At 37.7% G+C, this 18,552-nt stretch overlaps 1 protein-coding gene across 1 annotated transcript in view; it reads right to left on the minus strand.

Annotated features, from left to right (window-relative positions):
* Positions 1-18,552, minus strand: part of LOC128367032 (CUB and sushi domain-containing protein 3-like) — a 213,590-nt gene that overhangs the window by 80,441 nt on the left and 114,597 nt on the right. The window contains exons 32-38 of the mRNA XM_053327824.1: positions 15,390-15,503; positions 14,749-14,844; positions 14,197-14,400; positions 8,494-8,618; positions 8,161-8,257; positions 6,999-7,103; positions 667-785 (exon numbers count right to left, since the gene is read on the minus strand). Coding sequence (XP_053183799.1) covers positions 667-785; positions 6,999-7,103; positions 8,161-8,257; positions 8,494-8,618; positions 14,197-14,400; positions 14,749-14,844; positions 15,390-15,503 — 860 coding nt within the window. The remainder of the gene's footprint in view (positions 1-666; positions 786-6,998; positions 7,104-8,160; positions 8,258-8,493; positions 8,619-14,196; positions 14,401-14,748; positions 14,845-15,389; positions 15,504-18,552) is intronic.

Genomic DNA, 18,552 nt, shown 5'->3' on the forward strand with positions numbered 1-18,552 from the left:
ATACCTCAACTCAAAAATACATACACTTGCTTTTGATTCTACAGTACAATGCTCTCTAGTCTATTTCTAGTGCTCATATGCTTAGCCTGAATGTTGGACGTTTCTGGTTGGTCCAGAGAGAATGTAAAAGGAAGAGAATGCCTGAGCTGGGAAGAAAAAATGGTGAGGGATTAGTGAGGCGACTGTTAACACAATCCATTGCCCATGGCCTTGGAAGGTTCTACAGCTCAAAACTCCACAGCTACAGAATCTACTCGGGGAGGATTGGAAGAAGTTAAATCTGCTTTGTAACACACATGCACACCAACACAACAGACATGTACATCCAGGCGGACCAGCGCACAAGCCAAATACACACACTTGCAAATAAAGATGTAAGCATAAATACATGAACGGTCTACTCCACACACACTTGTGCATTCACAAATACACTTTTTTTTCTCCCCTCTCACCCTCCCTCTCTCTCTCTCTGCCTGACCCACACACACACACACACACACATACACAAATGTCATAGAAAAACTACTTAGTAACGCTGCCTTGACAGATTCATCCTTTGGGGTATTCCCTTGAAATTGTCACTCCAGGCAGGTAGATATGATTCACTTATCACACCCATAAGAGAGCTGGATTTCTGCTTAACTGGCACTGTATGCTTTCACCTACCTGTAGGGAGAAGCCTTGATCGCACTGGAAGGACACCATGTCACCCACAGTGTAGCGGTCGCCCACTTTTTGTCCATTACTGGGGGGCAGCGGCTCTGGGCACGAATCCAAACCTATTGCTTAGGACAGAGTCACAACACACAAGTGTAGACAGCGATCATTCTTCTGCACATCATGGCCACAGTGGAGACACCTGCGACTGCTCAGCGGTTTGATACATTGTTTCATGATTGAACATCCATTGTATATTCAATGGCAACATTTACATTTAATCACAAAATACCTATGGAGAAAAGGGTATAATTAAATTAAAACCAAACGTTTTAACATGTAATTACACAGTTACTCATTTTTTAATGTGCTTGTAATTGCATAATAATTAAGTCTTTTTTTTCTCCCCCCTTTTCCTTCCCCTCATCACAAGGTTTAGAAACTGGGACAAGTCACAAAGCTATTCCACTGGTGGCTGTAATCGCAAAATCCTTCCGACTGTGATCTGAAGCAATCACTGTGAAATTACAAAGCAATCCCCGAAGTATTACTTGATAGAAGCATTGAGCTCTATTGGAACAAAGTGATTACAACACCACTTGCCAGGTACTGAGAGGCACGGTATTGTCTTTTAATGGTTTAGAAGCAATGGTGTTCCTGACTTTGGGCTATGTTAGTAGAGGATTTGAGGTAAATTTAAGCTACAATAACTTTTATAGAAAAAACATTCATTAAAAAATAATAATTATATATATATAAATTTAGTCAAGTTCAATTTGTATTTGTCGAATATACAAAATTTCAGATCTGCGGGCAAAGAAAAGACAGATGACGCCATTACGCTGTTCTTCAGTGAAAAGCAGCATTGAAAGGAACTTATTCTGTAACTTTTTAACTGACTTAAGTCATCTGTCAGAAGGTTATTTGAATGCTGATTTGGACGCATAAAATATGTCACTGTCCTGCTCAGGGGTAATAAATGAGAAATGAAAGAAATGAGACCTTTGCAATGACCATGAAAAGCTCATACATATTCAAACAGCAACACAAAAAATACCAATGTATCCCCAAAAATGAGTAGGCACAGAGAACATGTACACAAACCACTCAAAAAAACATCCACAGAAATGTGCAAACACTCACAGAGAGGCCCACTCTAAGAGTTAATATGCCCAAACAAGAAGGTGGGTGGATGTAAACATGCAGGAGTAGGAATGGCCACAAAACATTTAGAACAATTATTAGGCAACTCTGAGTGGTCAGTGTATGTCGAGTGGAGAAGCATCCACTGAAAGTAGCCTCAGAGGCACAGAGTAAAAAGCAATATAAGAGTAGCCAGAGATACAACTAAAGAAAGGCTACAAGGGGAGTGGGAGGATTCCATGGCTGTGAAGTTTTATCATACGTGGGTTTAAATAAAAGTAAGTTCAAATGACTCAATCTTTTTTTTATATTGATTTTAAGGAGATTTGGTAACACTAGTCATAAGAGCAGTGCTTGCTGCTAGAGTGTAATGCTGCCACAAGGTAAGTTTGACATCAAAGTGTAATCAGCTTTCTTATCGCACTGTTCTGTGAAACTAACTGTTTTATAAAGCTGTGCATTCTGATTTACTTCAAATGTGTTTCAAATAGTAAAAAAATGCCTCAGGAAAATAACATAGGATTGGTGAAATATTGTAATACGGAATACTCTGATCATTTTGCTCTGGTAACAAAGAACTAGCTAAATAAATTGGATATTGTGCTTTTTTTACAGGATCATAACATCAAGTTGCTATGATAGCTACTTCACTATCTCATTGTGATATTGGATAGATATCATTACATCTTATTTGTCCAGGCTGCTAAGATAGTAACTTTGTATGGAAACTCACAATGTCATACAATGTACTGCTTCAATTATACACAAGTATAAAACAGTGTGTGTGTAACCATGTATTCATACACATCACCTGCAGCATAACACAAATAAAGTAAAGTAAAAACACTTGTGTATGCTGAAGCTGTATATCAGAGGCTGTAAGAGGCTGTATACCAGATCCTAACTGGGCACAAACAGAAATTTGCGCTCTGGTCAGGTTAAGAGTCGGTGCCCATGAACAGACGGTACTGGTTCCTGTTACACTCCAGATGGGTTCCAGTCAAACTGTCAGAATACACATTATGGCAGGGACTGTTGTCATCCTGCTGTGAGAGGGTCAACGCCCGCTGTTTCTGAGTATGCAACCGTGTCTGGAAGGAGTCCCGTCCTTATCAAACACGCTTTGTGTTTTCAACAGGATGCCTTGTAGTAGTGAATGTTACTAGAATGTATCTGCTCCTATTTTCAGTTTTAACATATGAAAATTAGTATTTAAATTATTACATTTAGTGTTAAAAAAAAAAGATGGTGGGAGGTAAGTTGCAAAACTAAAGCAAGATAATTAACGTATTTATCATTATTATTATATTACTTATCAAAATATAAACTGTGATGATTATTATCACATTAAGATCATTTGTCATCTTCCTCATGTTGATCATTCCATTCCTTAATCATCAACTACAATTTGTCTACCGCCATAAAACAACCACTCTAATCAGTTTTGCAATCAGGTGATCTGCACCTTTATCTGAGAGTATACAAATAAGGATCATCTTAATCTTAATATCCCTGATTATCCCATCATGACATTTATATTGTTAATCAAATTCCTGAAACTTGGCACAAAGTGCACGTGTAAGTAGATCATTTTTGTAACTTTTGTAATAAGAGGCACACAAAATATCCTAGCGTGGTGCAGCACAACTTGAAATAAAGATGCTGAAGCAGGATGACTATCTGCAGGTGGAGTTGCTATGAATGTATTTGTTTGTGCCTAGCCAGTCTGGTGCCTGCATGGTGTGTATGCATATACAGAAAATCATTTTCCTACTTTGTTAAATCTCAGTGTTATGTCACATTTATCTGACATCTATGTAACATCAGTTAAATAACAAAGATACACATACTGTTGAACCTGTGCAGTTAATACCTTTTTTTCCCCCTGTTGCTCATATCTAGTATTTAATGAACTGAATTGGAAGGACTTTACATTCTTCATTCTTGGTTGACATCATGAGTAAGAATGACTTATTTATTTAGCTGAGCAGTCGATCTTTAATGCATTAATACAAATTATATGGTTTTGTACATTTCCATCTGTATACAGAAAAAGAGAGGTCTGTGTGTGCACTTCTGCCAACCATAACCACAAAAACTGCTGTTTGTGCTTGCCTTTGAGAAAAAAATGTGGTCTGAGCAAGCAGAAACGGGAGTGCAATTTAATGACAAAATGCAGACCAAAATTGTGTTCTGTCTCCTGACATGCATAAGCACAACTTTAATTTTGCTACTCCTTGGCGAAAGCTGGTTTGGTTGGAGCCTGGAAATGACAATATGGCGTCAGTGCAGATAAAAGTGTCAAGATTTAATTAGCACTGAGACTGGACTACTGAACATAGTAACACACATAATACAAAGACCATAGCATATGTAGTCATGTAGTCATATAGGTAGGAGAAGGAAGTGTGATGAGATTATGCTAAACTTGATTGTATTGTAAGAACTTATTTCCTAAAGCAGTCAATATAGATATATAGAAAGGTGCAGCCATGATAAATTGGGCCAATATATATGATAATAATTTCACTTAAGAGGTACAAGTAATAACAGGAAGATTATATCTATAGTATGCTTAGCATTTATAGAAAACAGTATTGTAATGTATAATATGGGTGATGAGAAATATATTAGACATTTTGTGAAAAAACAACAGTATTGATGGATTTTGGGGAATACTCAAGGGATGTATTTTTTCCCAGTTTGTCGGTAATTAATTCATTTAGTTGTCACAGTCTGTCCATGTAGCTTATCGTGAAATAATAAAGGCCTCTGTGGACTCTGTGATTGAAAAACAACGAGGAACTGTATTTAGTATACAAACCACCATACTGCCTGTGAGAACACGCCAATTTTGTCTTCAGCTATAGTATGCTGTCAGCCTTAGGAGAGCTGATTAAAGCGCTTGGCTCTTAAGAAGTTGTAGTGACGGGTGGTACACAGCATTTTTATGACTTTGTATGAGTCTCAATGGACTACAACAATCACCCAAAGGAAACATTTTAAAACAGATGGTTGGCTGGATGGGCCTGTGCCAATCCCTGATGCCTTTTTCTTCCCACTGTACTGAGCATTCAGAGCATTAATTTGAAGCTAAAAACTAGAGTGTGTAAAGAATAAATGGGCCCTTCAAGCCAACCACAGCCTGGAAATAAGACACAAAATACAACCAATCAGAGGATACAATAGAGACTATTTGGAGAAGATTTCTGTATTTTTGCTCAAATAAATTAGAAATATACAATAAGCAGTAGACAAGAATATCAAGTGATGGGAAAAATCACACTATAAACACAGAAATAAATGAGTGATTCCATAGAGAAGTAGCATGGCTTAATCAAACACACACAAATGTTTGCCAATAGGCAGACAGCAGAGCCATATGGCAGGCATGGTACAGTAGAACATTTAAATGGAGAAAGAAAAGTAGAAAGGAGTTCACACAAAGCATCAGGGAATGCACTTTATCAGGGCAGCAGTGGCAAAGTGTCAGACAGACAAAGAGGAAAAGAGCTGACTGTGAGACATGGCAGTGATGTGATTCTCAGCAGTAGGTAGTGGTAGGGGAGGCAAGAAGAGGGTGTCGTGGAAACAGAGAGCTGACTGTGAGAGACATGACTGTGAAGTCACTCTCAACAGTCATATGACGCATGCAGACACGACAACAAGGACAGATTCAGTGACAGCAGAGGTTTTTTATGCTTCCTTTGTTTTGCAACACATTTGGAAGAACTGACAGTTAGTTTGTGTAGAAATTGATTTTTTACTAAGAAACGTGTTATTCTTTAGCCATGTTGTGTTTGTGGTGTCAAAGTTGGTTATGTAAGCGGAGTTCTTATCATTGTTGGATAATGGTCTTGTTTGTTTTTGAACTTTTCTGAACACAACCTTTCTTTCATTCCAAGAGAGAGGTAAGTGTTTTTCTAGAGTTTTCGACTGGACCAGACCCTAAACCAGTAAGCGAAACATTTGGAGTCACCTGGGAGCATAGCCAGCAGCGAAGGCTCTTTTATGACATAGCCCTGCAGGCAGACTGGTCTGAACCTAGCTGGTAACTCAACACTGTTACAATTCCTGATTCAGCTGAAGTGGTCTCATTTGCCTGATTATTTTCTTCACCATGTACTCTTTAGATGCTTTGCTATAAATGAATAAATCTGCATTTATATGCAATAAGTTGTTTGTGTTCTGTGGGAGCAGGAGACAGAGGTCAATGTATCTATCAAAAAGAACTGAGAGTTATGAGGCTAATTCATTTAACTGTATTTATTTCCTCCTAAGGGAGGTGGTGCCTGTATCAAAGAGTGCAAAATTTAATTTCTAAAAGTAGTGTTACTCCAATGTCATGGTATTCCTTTCCTTCATATTCAATCCGCTCTAATTTTCCACACAGTTGTACTTTTTCATAACCCTCTGTGAAGTTCACAGGATATGAATGAGAATTGGGTTCTCATAGCTACACTCGAAAATTAAAAAAAGAATGTGTTGCTGAGTGGTAAGTAGAGCACTAAGCAGGAAGACCAATGTGGGGAGGAGACAGAGAAATCAACTGAAAATCTGTCTATCCTTAGAGAAAAAAATAGACAAAAGGAAAGGGCTTGATGTAAATAACAGTAGGGAAATTGGTCACAAAGGACTGTATTATTAAATGTCTGCAGTAAGGCTAAAGCATAGCCATGCATCACCTGTAGATCCTCACCCCTATTTACATTTCCACAATTTTTCAGTGGGAGGGCTGAGTAAATCAGCTTCTCCACTGGGGCCAGCTACATACACTCCTTAAATTTTAGTGCATGGTAAATGTTTAGCATGCTCCTTGGATAATATGCCCCCAAGTGAATACCCTACTGAGAGATGAGCAAATTTAGTCCTCAAATAAAAAAAGATGGGGGTCCAGTAACTTTAAGCCGCAGAAGGATTTAAAAAACACACATCACTGGGGAATACTGTACCAGAACACCAGAGGAGCAGATACAAAGACTGAGAATTAGAGACAGGGAGGAAGCAAAAACTTTGCCCACTTACTCACTTCCTCAAACTATTTGTTTCTGTGTCCAACTGTGCCACCCAGACCAGCTGTCCTTCTTATTCCTTAAACCCCTGTGCAGCAGCTGGAGGCTGGTGGCAGATGGACACATAGAAACAAACTGACAACAGACAAAGTGACAAGCAGGCAGACACGCCGTCTCTCCTCATACCTGTGTACTCCAAGTGGAACCCAGCGGCAGATACACTGATGTCAGACTGGAAGGTCAGGTACAGGTTATTGGACGTGCTGTTCAGCAGTTGCGGAATTGTTGTACCTGTAATAAACAATATAAAGTAGACAGCTAAGACTGTGTGTAGTCCATACAGTTCATTCAAGCCCATCAAAAACATGTGCACACGTATCACACATGGACACATTGTTTTGTCCATTTTATTCATTCATTCTCTTAAATCATTCTCTTAAATCCACTTTGTTTTAACCAGAGCCACATTTTCATAAGAGTTAAGAGTCATTGTGGCTTTCAGCAGCAGCCACTTCACCTCCATAACCTTGCTTAATGAGATTTGCTGGGTATAACAAAAGTTACAAATGGAATGATAGTCCAAAACTAAAATACAAAGTGCCTCACATAATGCAGTGGATCACAGGTAATCACATCAATAAATCAAATCAAATAAAACATATTTAAAAGGCAATAGATACTGCTATGAAATCCACAGTAATTTAATTATCTTCAAATGATGTCGCTGCTAAAAAAAGTCAGCAACAATAAACATTCAGCAATACAGGTCACATACTGTCTCTGTCATAGTTGCAAATCACATTCAACACACGTCTTGTGTACATTTAGTCAGTCTGAGCCAAAATAATCCAACTGATAGATATACCATGGAGCTATTACAATATGTAAAGACTTTCCAAATGAGATATCTACCATTTGAGAAATTTGGCACCTAGTCTCATAATACTGATGGTACTATAGAGACAGAAGTCATTACATTGCACCAGTCCTTCTTATATAAGGATTCAGCATCAAAAATTATGTGATGGCCTGTTTTTAGTGGGTTACCATGTGGCAAGAGCACCATTTTCATCAGCATGAGCCCCAAGGTAGCACTACATTTGTCAATTCCAGACTGAAACAGGGGCTAAGATAATGAAGATCTCAACTGCAGAGAAAGGCACATTGTGTGAAGGAGGAGGAATATTTTTACTTTGACTTCCGTAACTGGTTTTTAGACAGCATTCTCAAAGGACATGCCAAATGTCATCAGCTCCATCACCACATCTGTCTGCTGCTGGGGCCCCGTGATGTCTGACAGAAATTCAAGTGGGAGCTGCCAACTAAAATTCAGTTGTATCAGTTTTACCTGAGTAGCTACCAAGCCTTGGAGCATTGCCATCAACCCCGTCAAAAAAATCAAGAGAATCCCAGTTGTGTTCTGTGGCGAAGGTCACAACTTGAATCTGAAAGAGAAAGATGCCTTAATAAAAATTAGACGTGAAAGAGAGAGCGTGAAAAAAAATCCCATAAATAAAGAAAAAGCACAAAAAAAAATTGATTTATTTATATTCACAAAGAAAAGAACGGCAAGCTGTTTTATCATTAGACTATTTATACAAAGAAAACGAATCCACCTGACAAATATTTTAATCTCTCATCAAACATGACACTACTAAGATTTGTATCTGTGTCCTCTCACTTGGATGCCAGCTCCCTCAGGAACAGAGATTTTCCATGCACAGTTGAGATAGTTGGCGTACGGCTCTGGGTATCCAGGAGAAAGGATAGTGCCTCTGCGGTCAGTTAACACTCCCCCACAGGGAACTAGACCAAGGACAACAGATTGAGAGAGAGAGAGAGAGAGAGAGAGAGAGAGAGAGAGGGAGAGGGAGAGGCAGAGGGAGAGGGAGAGAACAAAACAGAAAAGGAGAGGGAGTCTGTCACAGCCAAGTCTAGCTTGAGTGATGTGAGGTCTACACACACCTGCAGGAGTCAGGAGTCAGGAGTGAGCAGGGGTCACAGTAGGGAAGTAGCCTCTCCTCACCTACTATAAACCACCACTAATGCATGGATTGTAAATAAACATCTTTAAAAACCACTTCATATTCTTCTATGGACTCAAAGGGCACCATAGCAGTTTCATGATCATGCCTGAATTGACAATAAATGACAGCTTCTACTTATTTTATTTTATGACAGTGTCAAGTCTTGTGTCCTTGTCTACATGATTTCATTGTCATTTAATACTCAGTGAAGCTTTACATGGCGGCTAATGCTTGTCTCTTGCTATATGGAAACGTAAACACTTCAACCCTGAAGTGTAATTTTATCTCTCACAAAGCACATCTTTCAATTGTGAATGCTATTACTCTCTAAATGCTCATTGTTTTGACCAGCGCCACAAACAGCATATTCATCAAGCCTGAACGTTGAATTGGAGTCACTGGTTAGTGTGCTTACATTGTCAGGGTAAAAAAATAACAACAACAACAAAATGAAAAAAGGGCAAATATGGCAGCTACAATTTTTTTTATTGCTTTTCAGACGGGTGCCAACTGGCTTTGTATCCAGTCAGCGACGTTCCACAGTGTTTGGCTGCACTTTTTGTCCATTAAGGATTGTGGTAACCCAGCCTTGCAGACCCAGAATCCTTTGGATTATTACACACAACAAAACACAGAACAAAATGCAATCCCTTTCTATTGAAATGTAGTTCCGCAGGCTAATACAGAAGCAAAAAAATGACCTATTGGGCTTTTAATGAGATTTAGCTTGGAGCCAGCTAAATCTTTTATACTGTCACAAGAACACAAGTATAATGCTAGTGTTTGCTTTTTCATTGCTGCTTTACTCCGTTGAGATCCACTGTTATTCTGTCACCAGCTGGAATATCTTAGTCAGAAATCTGTTAAACCATTGTATTTACTTCAGTCTTCATGATAGATAGTGAAAAAAGAAGCATCAATAAAGTCTATGTCCAAGCCCAGTGACTCAAAGACACTTTATACCTTTTCTTGCTTCACTCATGCAAAAATAAGTGTTTCTTCGATTTTCTAAAGACAATTAACCTTCTATCTTCTTTTACATCCAACCAAGTAATTACTTTAGCAGTCCTCTGATATTCAATTTTACCTAGCATTTGTATGAAATAGTTTTCCTATTGAACCACAAGCAATCTGTCACTCAGAGGAGAGAAAGTCCTTCAGATCTTTGGCAGTGTAGTACAGTGTGTTCTCACAATGAACCAAATGCTATTTGTCAAGAACAAAGGTTTACCCCTGTATAGGTCAAACATAATCACTGTTTCGATATCCATCAGCTACTGGCAGGTTCAATTTGAAAGACAAGAAAAAAACAGAGGAGACACAGGAAACAATAGAACAAAAAAATATGTTACTTATCACATAGATAAAAAAAGAAGAAAAACTTTTTTTCAGCTGTCAGCTTGCCACTTTTTCAGCCTCATCAATATTTTACAGGTTACACCCTCCTACACAGACTTGGAGAGTGACTACGCTCTTCCTTTCATTCCAAGTCACACACTGGAGAAATGACTTCTATATTCTACATCAGAGCAATCAAACAGCAGAGCAATCACACGTTCATATAATCACGGATATTGTAATATCATCTTCAGCTAACGCATGTCGCATGTCTTGTGTTCAGTATTGAAATCGATTACCTCTGGCATCACAACTGAATAGGAACAGCTTGTGTAATTGTTTTGAATTCTGCTCTGCAAATGAAAACTGAAGGTCAATGCCTATGAAATCTAGAGTACCGTTGTCAGAATGTCATTTACTGTGAACACTGAAGGTTCCTTGAAAATATGAAGGGGATATATACAGAGAATATCACAATGTGACTGCTCCAGCCTGACCAGGAGTGACCAGGCTCCAATTCCCTATGACCTGGTTTGAACCCTAACCCAAACCCTAATCCTATCTCTCTCCAAAAAAAAACTCTTTTATTTTTGCACAATCAGACAAATATCACTTCTAATCACCTTCAATTATAAAACAAAAACCTGAGAAATAATCAAAGCTATTTAAGGAATAACAAAACACAGGCCTGTTATTTGCATTTCAACATGTAGTGGTCACACTAATTAGCTTTTAGAACAGAGAAATTTCAGTTTTAGGTTTCTAGAAGATCAATTCCTTTAACTTGAGACCACATTCTTGACAACAAGCAACAGACACATTTCAGAGAGAGTTCCAGTATTTCAGTGTAATTTAACAGCTCCTCTGAGTCCTGTGAGCTGTCAGTTAATGCAATTCGTCGAGCAAGATTAGAAATCATGACACTCATAAAAGCGTGAGTGCTCCCCACCCATCTCAATCTATGGCAGGCTCATATGTCAGAGTTACTGCAGGTAGACAAGCGTGGGGTCTACACACATTATGAGACACACTATGCACCGTCTGATATGCTGGGAATTCACAGAAACTTTTAATTAGAAGCTTTTTAATCAACACATCAAAAACACCACATACTGTAGGTATTTCACATTATATGCACTACTTTAGTAAATGCAATATTTCAAGTATATGTTTATTGGTTTTATTTGACAAATCTTACATGACTTGACCTTGTCTTTCAATTAATTATAAACCTTGGAGTTTAAATATAATGTAAGGCAAGCTTAAAGCTTTTGCAGAATGAAAAATCACTGTGACAACCTGCCAACTTCTCAAGGTTAGCTTGCTTTAAGAAGGACTGCGAAGGCAAACTCAGCTCTCTCAAAACTAAAAGAAGAAGATAATTTAATTGAAACTGAATATCGAGAAATGGTTCTTGCTCCCATTTTAGGGGCAAAATCATAGACAGACAGAAATTACTGGTATCAGCCAGTGGGTCAAAGTCATTGTAGATGATACAGCCAGCAAAATGGATCATTATCACTGTATAATGACAAAAACTGTTAACAAAATCCAAACCATTTTTTAATGCTGTCCGGAGGTTTTAGAGGGGTGGGTTGCTGGAATTGTTTAAAAAAAAAAACACTCCAATTAAATATGTTGCACTAGAATTTTCAGTTGCAATTTAGTCACACTGGCAGTAGTTTCCACTTATAATAACAAAACTTAACTAAACTCCCAAAAGTACTGTGACCTCTGGAAAGCCACACACCCCCAGACTGACATACTTTAATTGGCCTTGAGATGTAATTTCAACACAAGAATCCACTGTTTAAAAACAAGCTCAGTACTTCTTCACACCTTTTAAACCAACAGTGGATTCCATGTGTGGGCACACTGAGTATGAATCACAGCGGTCTCTGAGTTTATGTAGGCTGTCATGATTTCCAACAATGACAAATGATTTGGTATGTGTGTGAGTTTAGCTGCCTCATCTATGGGGGGGGGGGGGGGGGGGGGCAACATAAAATTGTGCTCATCTATAAATATGTATTATTACCTTACTGTTATTTTTACCAGTAAAATCCCCTTGTTATTTTCCTAAATCTTGTGGTTGACATGAGCAGATATTTAAAGTGATGGTAAATCATTTCTCTGGGAAGGTAATACATAATTCCATCATTTACATAAGAGACTGAAAGAGATCATTTAGATTGCTTTAATGTTTAAGAGTGAATTATAAAGTATTTTGTTAAGTCAACCTCTATCTGGAAACAAACAAACATCTATTTATTCTATTCAACTATTCTCCATAAAATTCAACACGGGCAGTCCAAATATTATTCATCCATTCAGGCGAGGCTAATTAAATCACAATAGAAAAACACGCTAGCATAACAGCAAAGTTTCAGCAGCTTTGTATTCGTGAAATTGAAAGACAAGACAGGGCTTGCATTACGAGCTAGGTTGATTACAGCTGGACAAAGAGCTGGAAATGCAACTTCTAAGACACAGGTACCTCACACGAAAGTGCCATCATATCCCATAAAGAAGGCTTGAGTAATTGAGCATAGTGTTTTTGTTGAAGCTTCCATGAAACCATATCCATTATTCTGGATGAGTACACTGCCTCTGGGGGAGATGCTGCAGCCAGATTCAATCTCTAGATAAAAATCTACTGTGTTTAGAATGGAACTGCGTGTGTCACTGCTATTGCCTTACCACTTGGCAGTGAACTCGAACGAACCCTGACTTGAAATCTCCCGCACTTAACGACTGGGACTATTAGTTGGCTGGCACAAGGCCTGACATAAATAGATTTCTCCTTCTGCATGTGTGTCTTTGGGTAGCAGTGCACGGCATGTAAATCATGAATGTGGAGTGTTTATGTCTATGAATATTTATGTGAGTATATTTATGTGTGCTTGTTTCTTTGTACGGTTCACCTGTCGTTTCAACTTCATATTCTTTTAACAATGACATCACACATATCACATGCCTAATATATCATAAATGTTATCTTCACTTAACAGAACATCTTAACAAGTAGTTATTATATTATTGTTGTGTTGTGCTTTATATGTTAGTATACATACAAGTGTACAATACTGAGAAAATATGTGCCCTCCATTGTGCCTTCAAACCTAAATAAAAAATGTTTATGGCCTTATAATATACACTTATGTACTTGAGCTTAAGTAGCCATTTAATACTATTACAATGCATACAGAAATAGTTATTAGAGATTTGGATTTGGATACTTCACCTACACCTCATTAATGTGTATGGAGTTTTGGTTATTACATTAGCCTCAGGCTTGATTGCAGGTATTGTAATGTACTCAATGTATTATTAGGTTGTGCATGTGTACTTGATAAGTTCATAAGGCTTAAAGGTGTGTGTTATGTCTTGACCACCTATTTATATGGGGACAGCAAGTTAATAGATACTAACTAGTATTAGTAGTAGTAATAGTAATAAAATGCAGCACAACATGACATCAATAAATGTAGGATCATAAATTAGAACTCAATTAGCACTTCTCTGATACAGTGTCAAGAAAAAGTGACATTAATAGAGAGTATCTATTGCAGGGCTGTTGAACTGAACTGGATTGGATAATAAACTGATTATATAGATTATATATGAGCTGAGTATATATAATGCGGTATACATACATAAAAAAAGTTACCCAAAGATCGAAAAAAAAAGATGGGTGTTGCTGTTGGACCTGTTCTCTTCACACAGCTATTTATTTTACCATTAGTCTGGAAAGGCACTTGAACCTAAATTCTTCACTCTGGGAGAACATTTATGGCACTTTGTCAATCTATTTGTCCTTGCCTCTTTTTTCCTGTGTGAAGTATCAAAACCAGAGATAGGCAGATGCTTTACAGTGGGTGACAGACATTAAGATAAGTAATGCCTTGGAAAAACAGACACCGACCGTTTGTATGCACCTGCTCCATCTCTGTGGGTCTCGGTGAGTGTGTGTGTGTAAGTGCAAACGGAGGGGGGGGGTGGGGGGTGAGGACGCTTACCAACACATGTGGGCACGGTGCCGTTCCATTGAGCCAGGGCATTGGGCACGGCCTCACACCTGATGGCGTTGGAGCCGTGCAGCGTGTAGCCTGGATTGCACTCAAACAGTACCACCATACCCGTGCCAAAGTCGTTGCCTATCCGTTTCCCAAACCTGGGCTCAGGGACCGAGCTGCACTGAGAGGCACTTGTCCGGGGTACAGCTGGAGGAAGGAAAAAGAGGAAGAGAAAGACAAATAGTTGTGTATGGGTGTGGCAGCCAAAAAGAACAACAGGAGAAGGAGAGATGGAAAGATTAAGGAGGCAGAGAGAAATGGTTAAGCCCTTGTGAATCTCCCTCACATCATTAGTCACTCTTGTCAGGATAGGCTACTTAACTCCACATCATCCTGCTCTGCTGCCGGATCCTGCAGCCAATGACACTCTATTGAACAACCCTTTATGTGATGTGTGCAAGGATAAAGTATCTTTTAAAAAAAAAACCCACAATAAATAAAATAAGGGAGTTCACATCAAAATTCTGGAATTGTATCAGAAAAAGCGGGCCTTACCTTGGTAAACAAAATGAAATCCTTTGGCTGTGTCTGTTCCATTTGTGGTAAACTTGAGTGTTATCTTGTTTCCTGAACTTAAAGGGAGTGTCTCGCCTGAAATGTAAAAGCAAATGAGATGCTCTCTTTAATATTATCATGTGCATTGATTTGGACTAAAAAGGATAAATGTTGATTTATATGCAATTTTCTATGTTGGTTAAATTTGCAGATTAATCTAATATACAGTATGTCCTCTGTGTTATATGCTGGAGAAAGAATTAGTTTGTTTTTACTTTGTGTAACTGTCTAATCAAGTAGTGTGGTGACAACAATTTACAATGACTGGTTTGCTTTAGTTCTTTTAATTGGGACTCAGGAGTTTATTCAGTTGTAATCAAAATGTTTTAAGTAGCATCACTGTTTCATGGAGAAATGTAAAAAATAGAATAAATCTATGCTTGGAAGTATGAAGCTGCTAGAATTTCAGACTTTTAATTAGTCTGCGAAAAATAGTATTTAATTTGAATCAAACTGAGATGGATGTGCTGTCTTGTCTGTGCTGCAAAATGCTGTGCTTGATAGGACTACTCATACCTATGAGCTGGTACCATACATAAAACAAGATGCTAGACTTCTACATTTCAAGTTATGTTTTTTACCTGAGTGTGATCCATAGATTGATGAGAGAAGGGCTGAATCTGTGGAGGATCCATCATAGATCTCAACCACATCACTGGTCAAGGTCTGGAATACAACAAACTGACCAAAGAGCACTGCAAAGAAAGGAGGTGTGAGAGAAAACAGCAGATGAAAATACTGTACAGCACATCAGAAGGTCATTTTTGTAGTAAATCAAAAAATATATTTCAGCAGTCAGCCCAGTTCAGTGAAAATGATCATTGTCCTTGGGAAGTTACTATCAGTTCAGCTGGTGAGAATTAAAAATAATAAAGAGTGTGAGAGCTGAAACCCTGAACCAGTCACACAATGTTTTTTTGACTAGTGTACTGTCTTTGCCTTGAAGGGTTATGCATCCAATCTAATTTGCAAGTGTCTCTCCACATAAACAGCACGGACGCATTACTATACAAACAATTGCTCGTAACACTTTTTAAATATATTTTGCATGGGGTTTTTTTTTTACTAAACGTCTCTTTTCTGAAGCATAGTTGACTTTATAGATCTAATAAGAACATTACTGGAAAGCACTGCTGCTATATAATGGAGCCATATTTATTCACTCAGGGACGCTGTGTGAACGTTGTGTGAGAATGCTGTGTTGAGCAGCCTGCAATCACCCCAAGTAAACCAGTTTTTCCATGCTGAGGGAATACTTTTTCCCATCACAATTCGATTTTTTAGACACACTGTTATGCACTGCAACTCTTTCAATAAACACACACGGCCTACTTTTACTCAATCAAAACATCAGTATCTATAGTATGTGATACCTCCTAGGGCCAAAGAAAACAGCAAATATTTATAATCAGATAATTCCAATGCAAAACTAGGCACGTTTTACAATACTACAGCTGCTCATGATTATCATAACTCATGACTTTGTGGAATATCAAATTGCCATACAGCCACACAGTCAGAACCTCATTATTTTGATGCTGAAATGGTACTTTCATTATTTGTTGCTTAAAACATTATTAAGAGTAATATTAAATAATAATATAATAATAATAATGTGAAATGTTAAATTAAATGATGTTTGTATAGTTTGGTTCATATTTAAACAGTGTTAATCTAAATGATCTATCATTCTGCTGTATTGAAGTGGAAATTACCTATAGACTGTAGACACACACACACACACACACACACACACACACACACACACACAGACTCCATTCTTATGACATAATACAAATCTGAAGTAAATCGTTGACAAATCCAATATGAATACTGACTTTTGGTGCAATATTCTTCCTGGTCCTTAGCCTTTTATAGGTTGCAATTTCCTTTCTTTGCAACCCAAAATTTGGTATCCCTTTGAAATCTCTCTCTCTCTCTCTCTCTCTCTCTCTCTCTCTCTCTCTCTCTCTCTCTCTCTCTCTCTCTCTCTCTCTCTCTCTCTCTCTCTCTCTCTCTCTCTCTCTCTCTCTCTCTCTCTCTCTCTCTCTCTCTCTCTCTCTCTCTCTCTCTCTCTGCCATGGCATTTTACAAGTGGAAAACAGCTTTCACACAATACTGTTTGTTATAATACTGTTTTTTATCTACTCCACTCTCTCAGTAGTGGCACTCTAGAGTTAAGATCTATGTTATACCTTTTATGGCAAATACAATTTAACAAGTTGACGAGAACAACTTCATATTCCAATGATGTTTAAATAATAAATACATAATAAAGAATGAATACAGACCACTGTGGAGCTGATACAGTGTCAGGCTCTGTGAACTGCATAGAGAAGGCATCTGGACAATGCAAACTGACCTTGAATTTAATTAAACAGCCTATATCTAATGAAATGTCACATAAGAACATTGTTGTTTATTATAAAAGTAATAATTAAATTTTACCCTCAGTAAAACATTTTTTTTAAAAAGCAGTGAGGGAAACTACTAAGAACTTATGATAATGAAGACAGAATTTATATAATTTCCTGCATGAATATTTTCCAATTAAGCTTTCCTGATATTATCAATGTTTACACACCCTTGAAAATAATCTGATCTTTCTCTAACCAAATTAATAGACATGGCCTACTGGATCACTACCTCTGTGATACGCTGTGTGTTTGTGCAGTTGTGCATGACTGAGTGCAAATCCACTGCACAAGCATCTTGTGAAAGCTACACATTCTTCAAAAATACATTTAAAAACATGTATGTTTACCCTCCCATGAAAATGTATAGTGTCTCACTCAGTTTCAATGATTCAGTGTGTAGGATTCAGAACGCTGCACCTCGAGTTTTAACCAGAACAAAGAGATCAGAGCACATTACTCCAGTTCTAAAGTCTTTACACTGGCTCCCAGTCAGCTATAGAATAGATTTTAAATTTTATGGTTTAGGTCCAGAATACATGAATGACATGTTAGTAGAATATAAACCCAGTAGAGATCAGAGATCTACTGACTCAGGTCAGATAGTTGAGCCCAGAGATCAAACTAAACATGGTGAAGCAGCTTTTAGCTGTTATGCTGCACACAACTGGAACAAACTACCAGCAGAACTGAAATCAGCCCCAACTGTGAACACTTTTAAATCCAGGTTAAAAACATTTCTCTTCTCCTGTGCTTATGATTGAACTCTTTTAAAGCACTTCACATTTTAATCTTTCATTTGCACTCTATGTCCTTTTAATGATTTTAAAGCAAATCATTATTTTATGCTGCAATCTTATATTTAATGCTCTATTCTAGCATTTTATTTCTCTCCTTCTATTTTTATTATTAGTGTGGGGGGTGGGGGGTTAATTGTATGTTTTAATGTTTCTCAAATTGCATCTTTTTCTGTTTTATGTAAACCTCATTGAGTTGCCATTGTGTATGAAATGCGCTATATAAATGAAACTGCCTTGCCTTGCCTTGCCTAAGATGGAGATTTTAAAAAATGGTAATTTAAAAGAATGATAGTTAAAAATAGTTAACACTGTCATAACTCTAGCTCTAGGAAAGAGAGAATATTAGTATGAAATATGATGGTGTTTTTGAAAAGTGTTTAATCTGTGAGAAATTGCAATAATATTTCCTACAGTACAGTATATGTGGTATATGTGTAAGTAGAAAGAATAACAGTAAACCTGTTTGAGAAAACCAATATACCATATTCTTGTTTTTTAGCTGTAAAAGTAAATAAATAAATAACATTGTA

This window comes from Scomber japonicus, chromosome 10 (assembly GCF_027409825.1).
Source record: "Scomber japonicus isolate fScoJap1 chromosome 10, fScoJap1.pri, whole genome shotgun sequence".
Classification (NCBI taxonomy): Eukaryota; Metazoa; Chordata; class Actinopteri; order Scombriformes; family Scombridae; genus Scomber; species Scomber japonicus.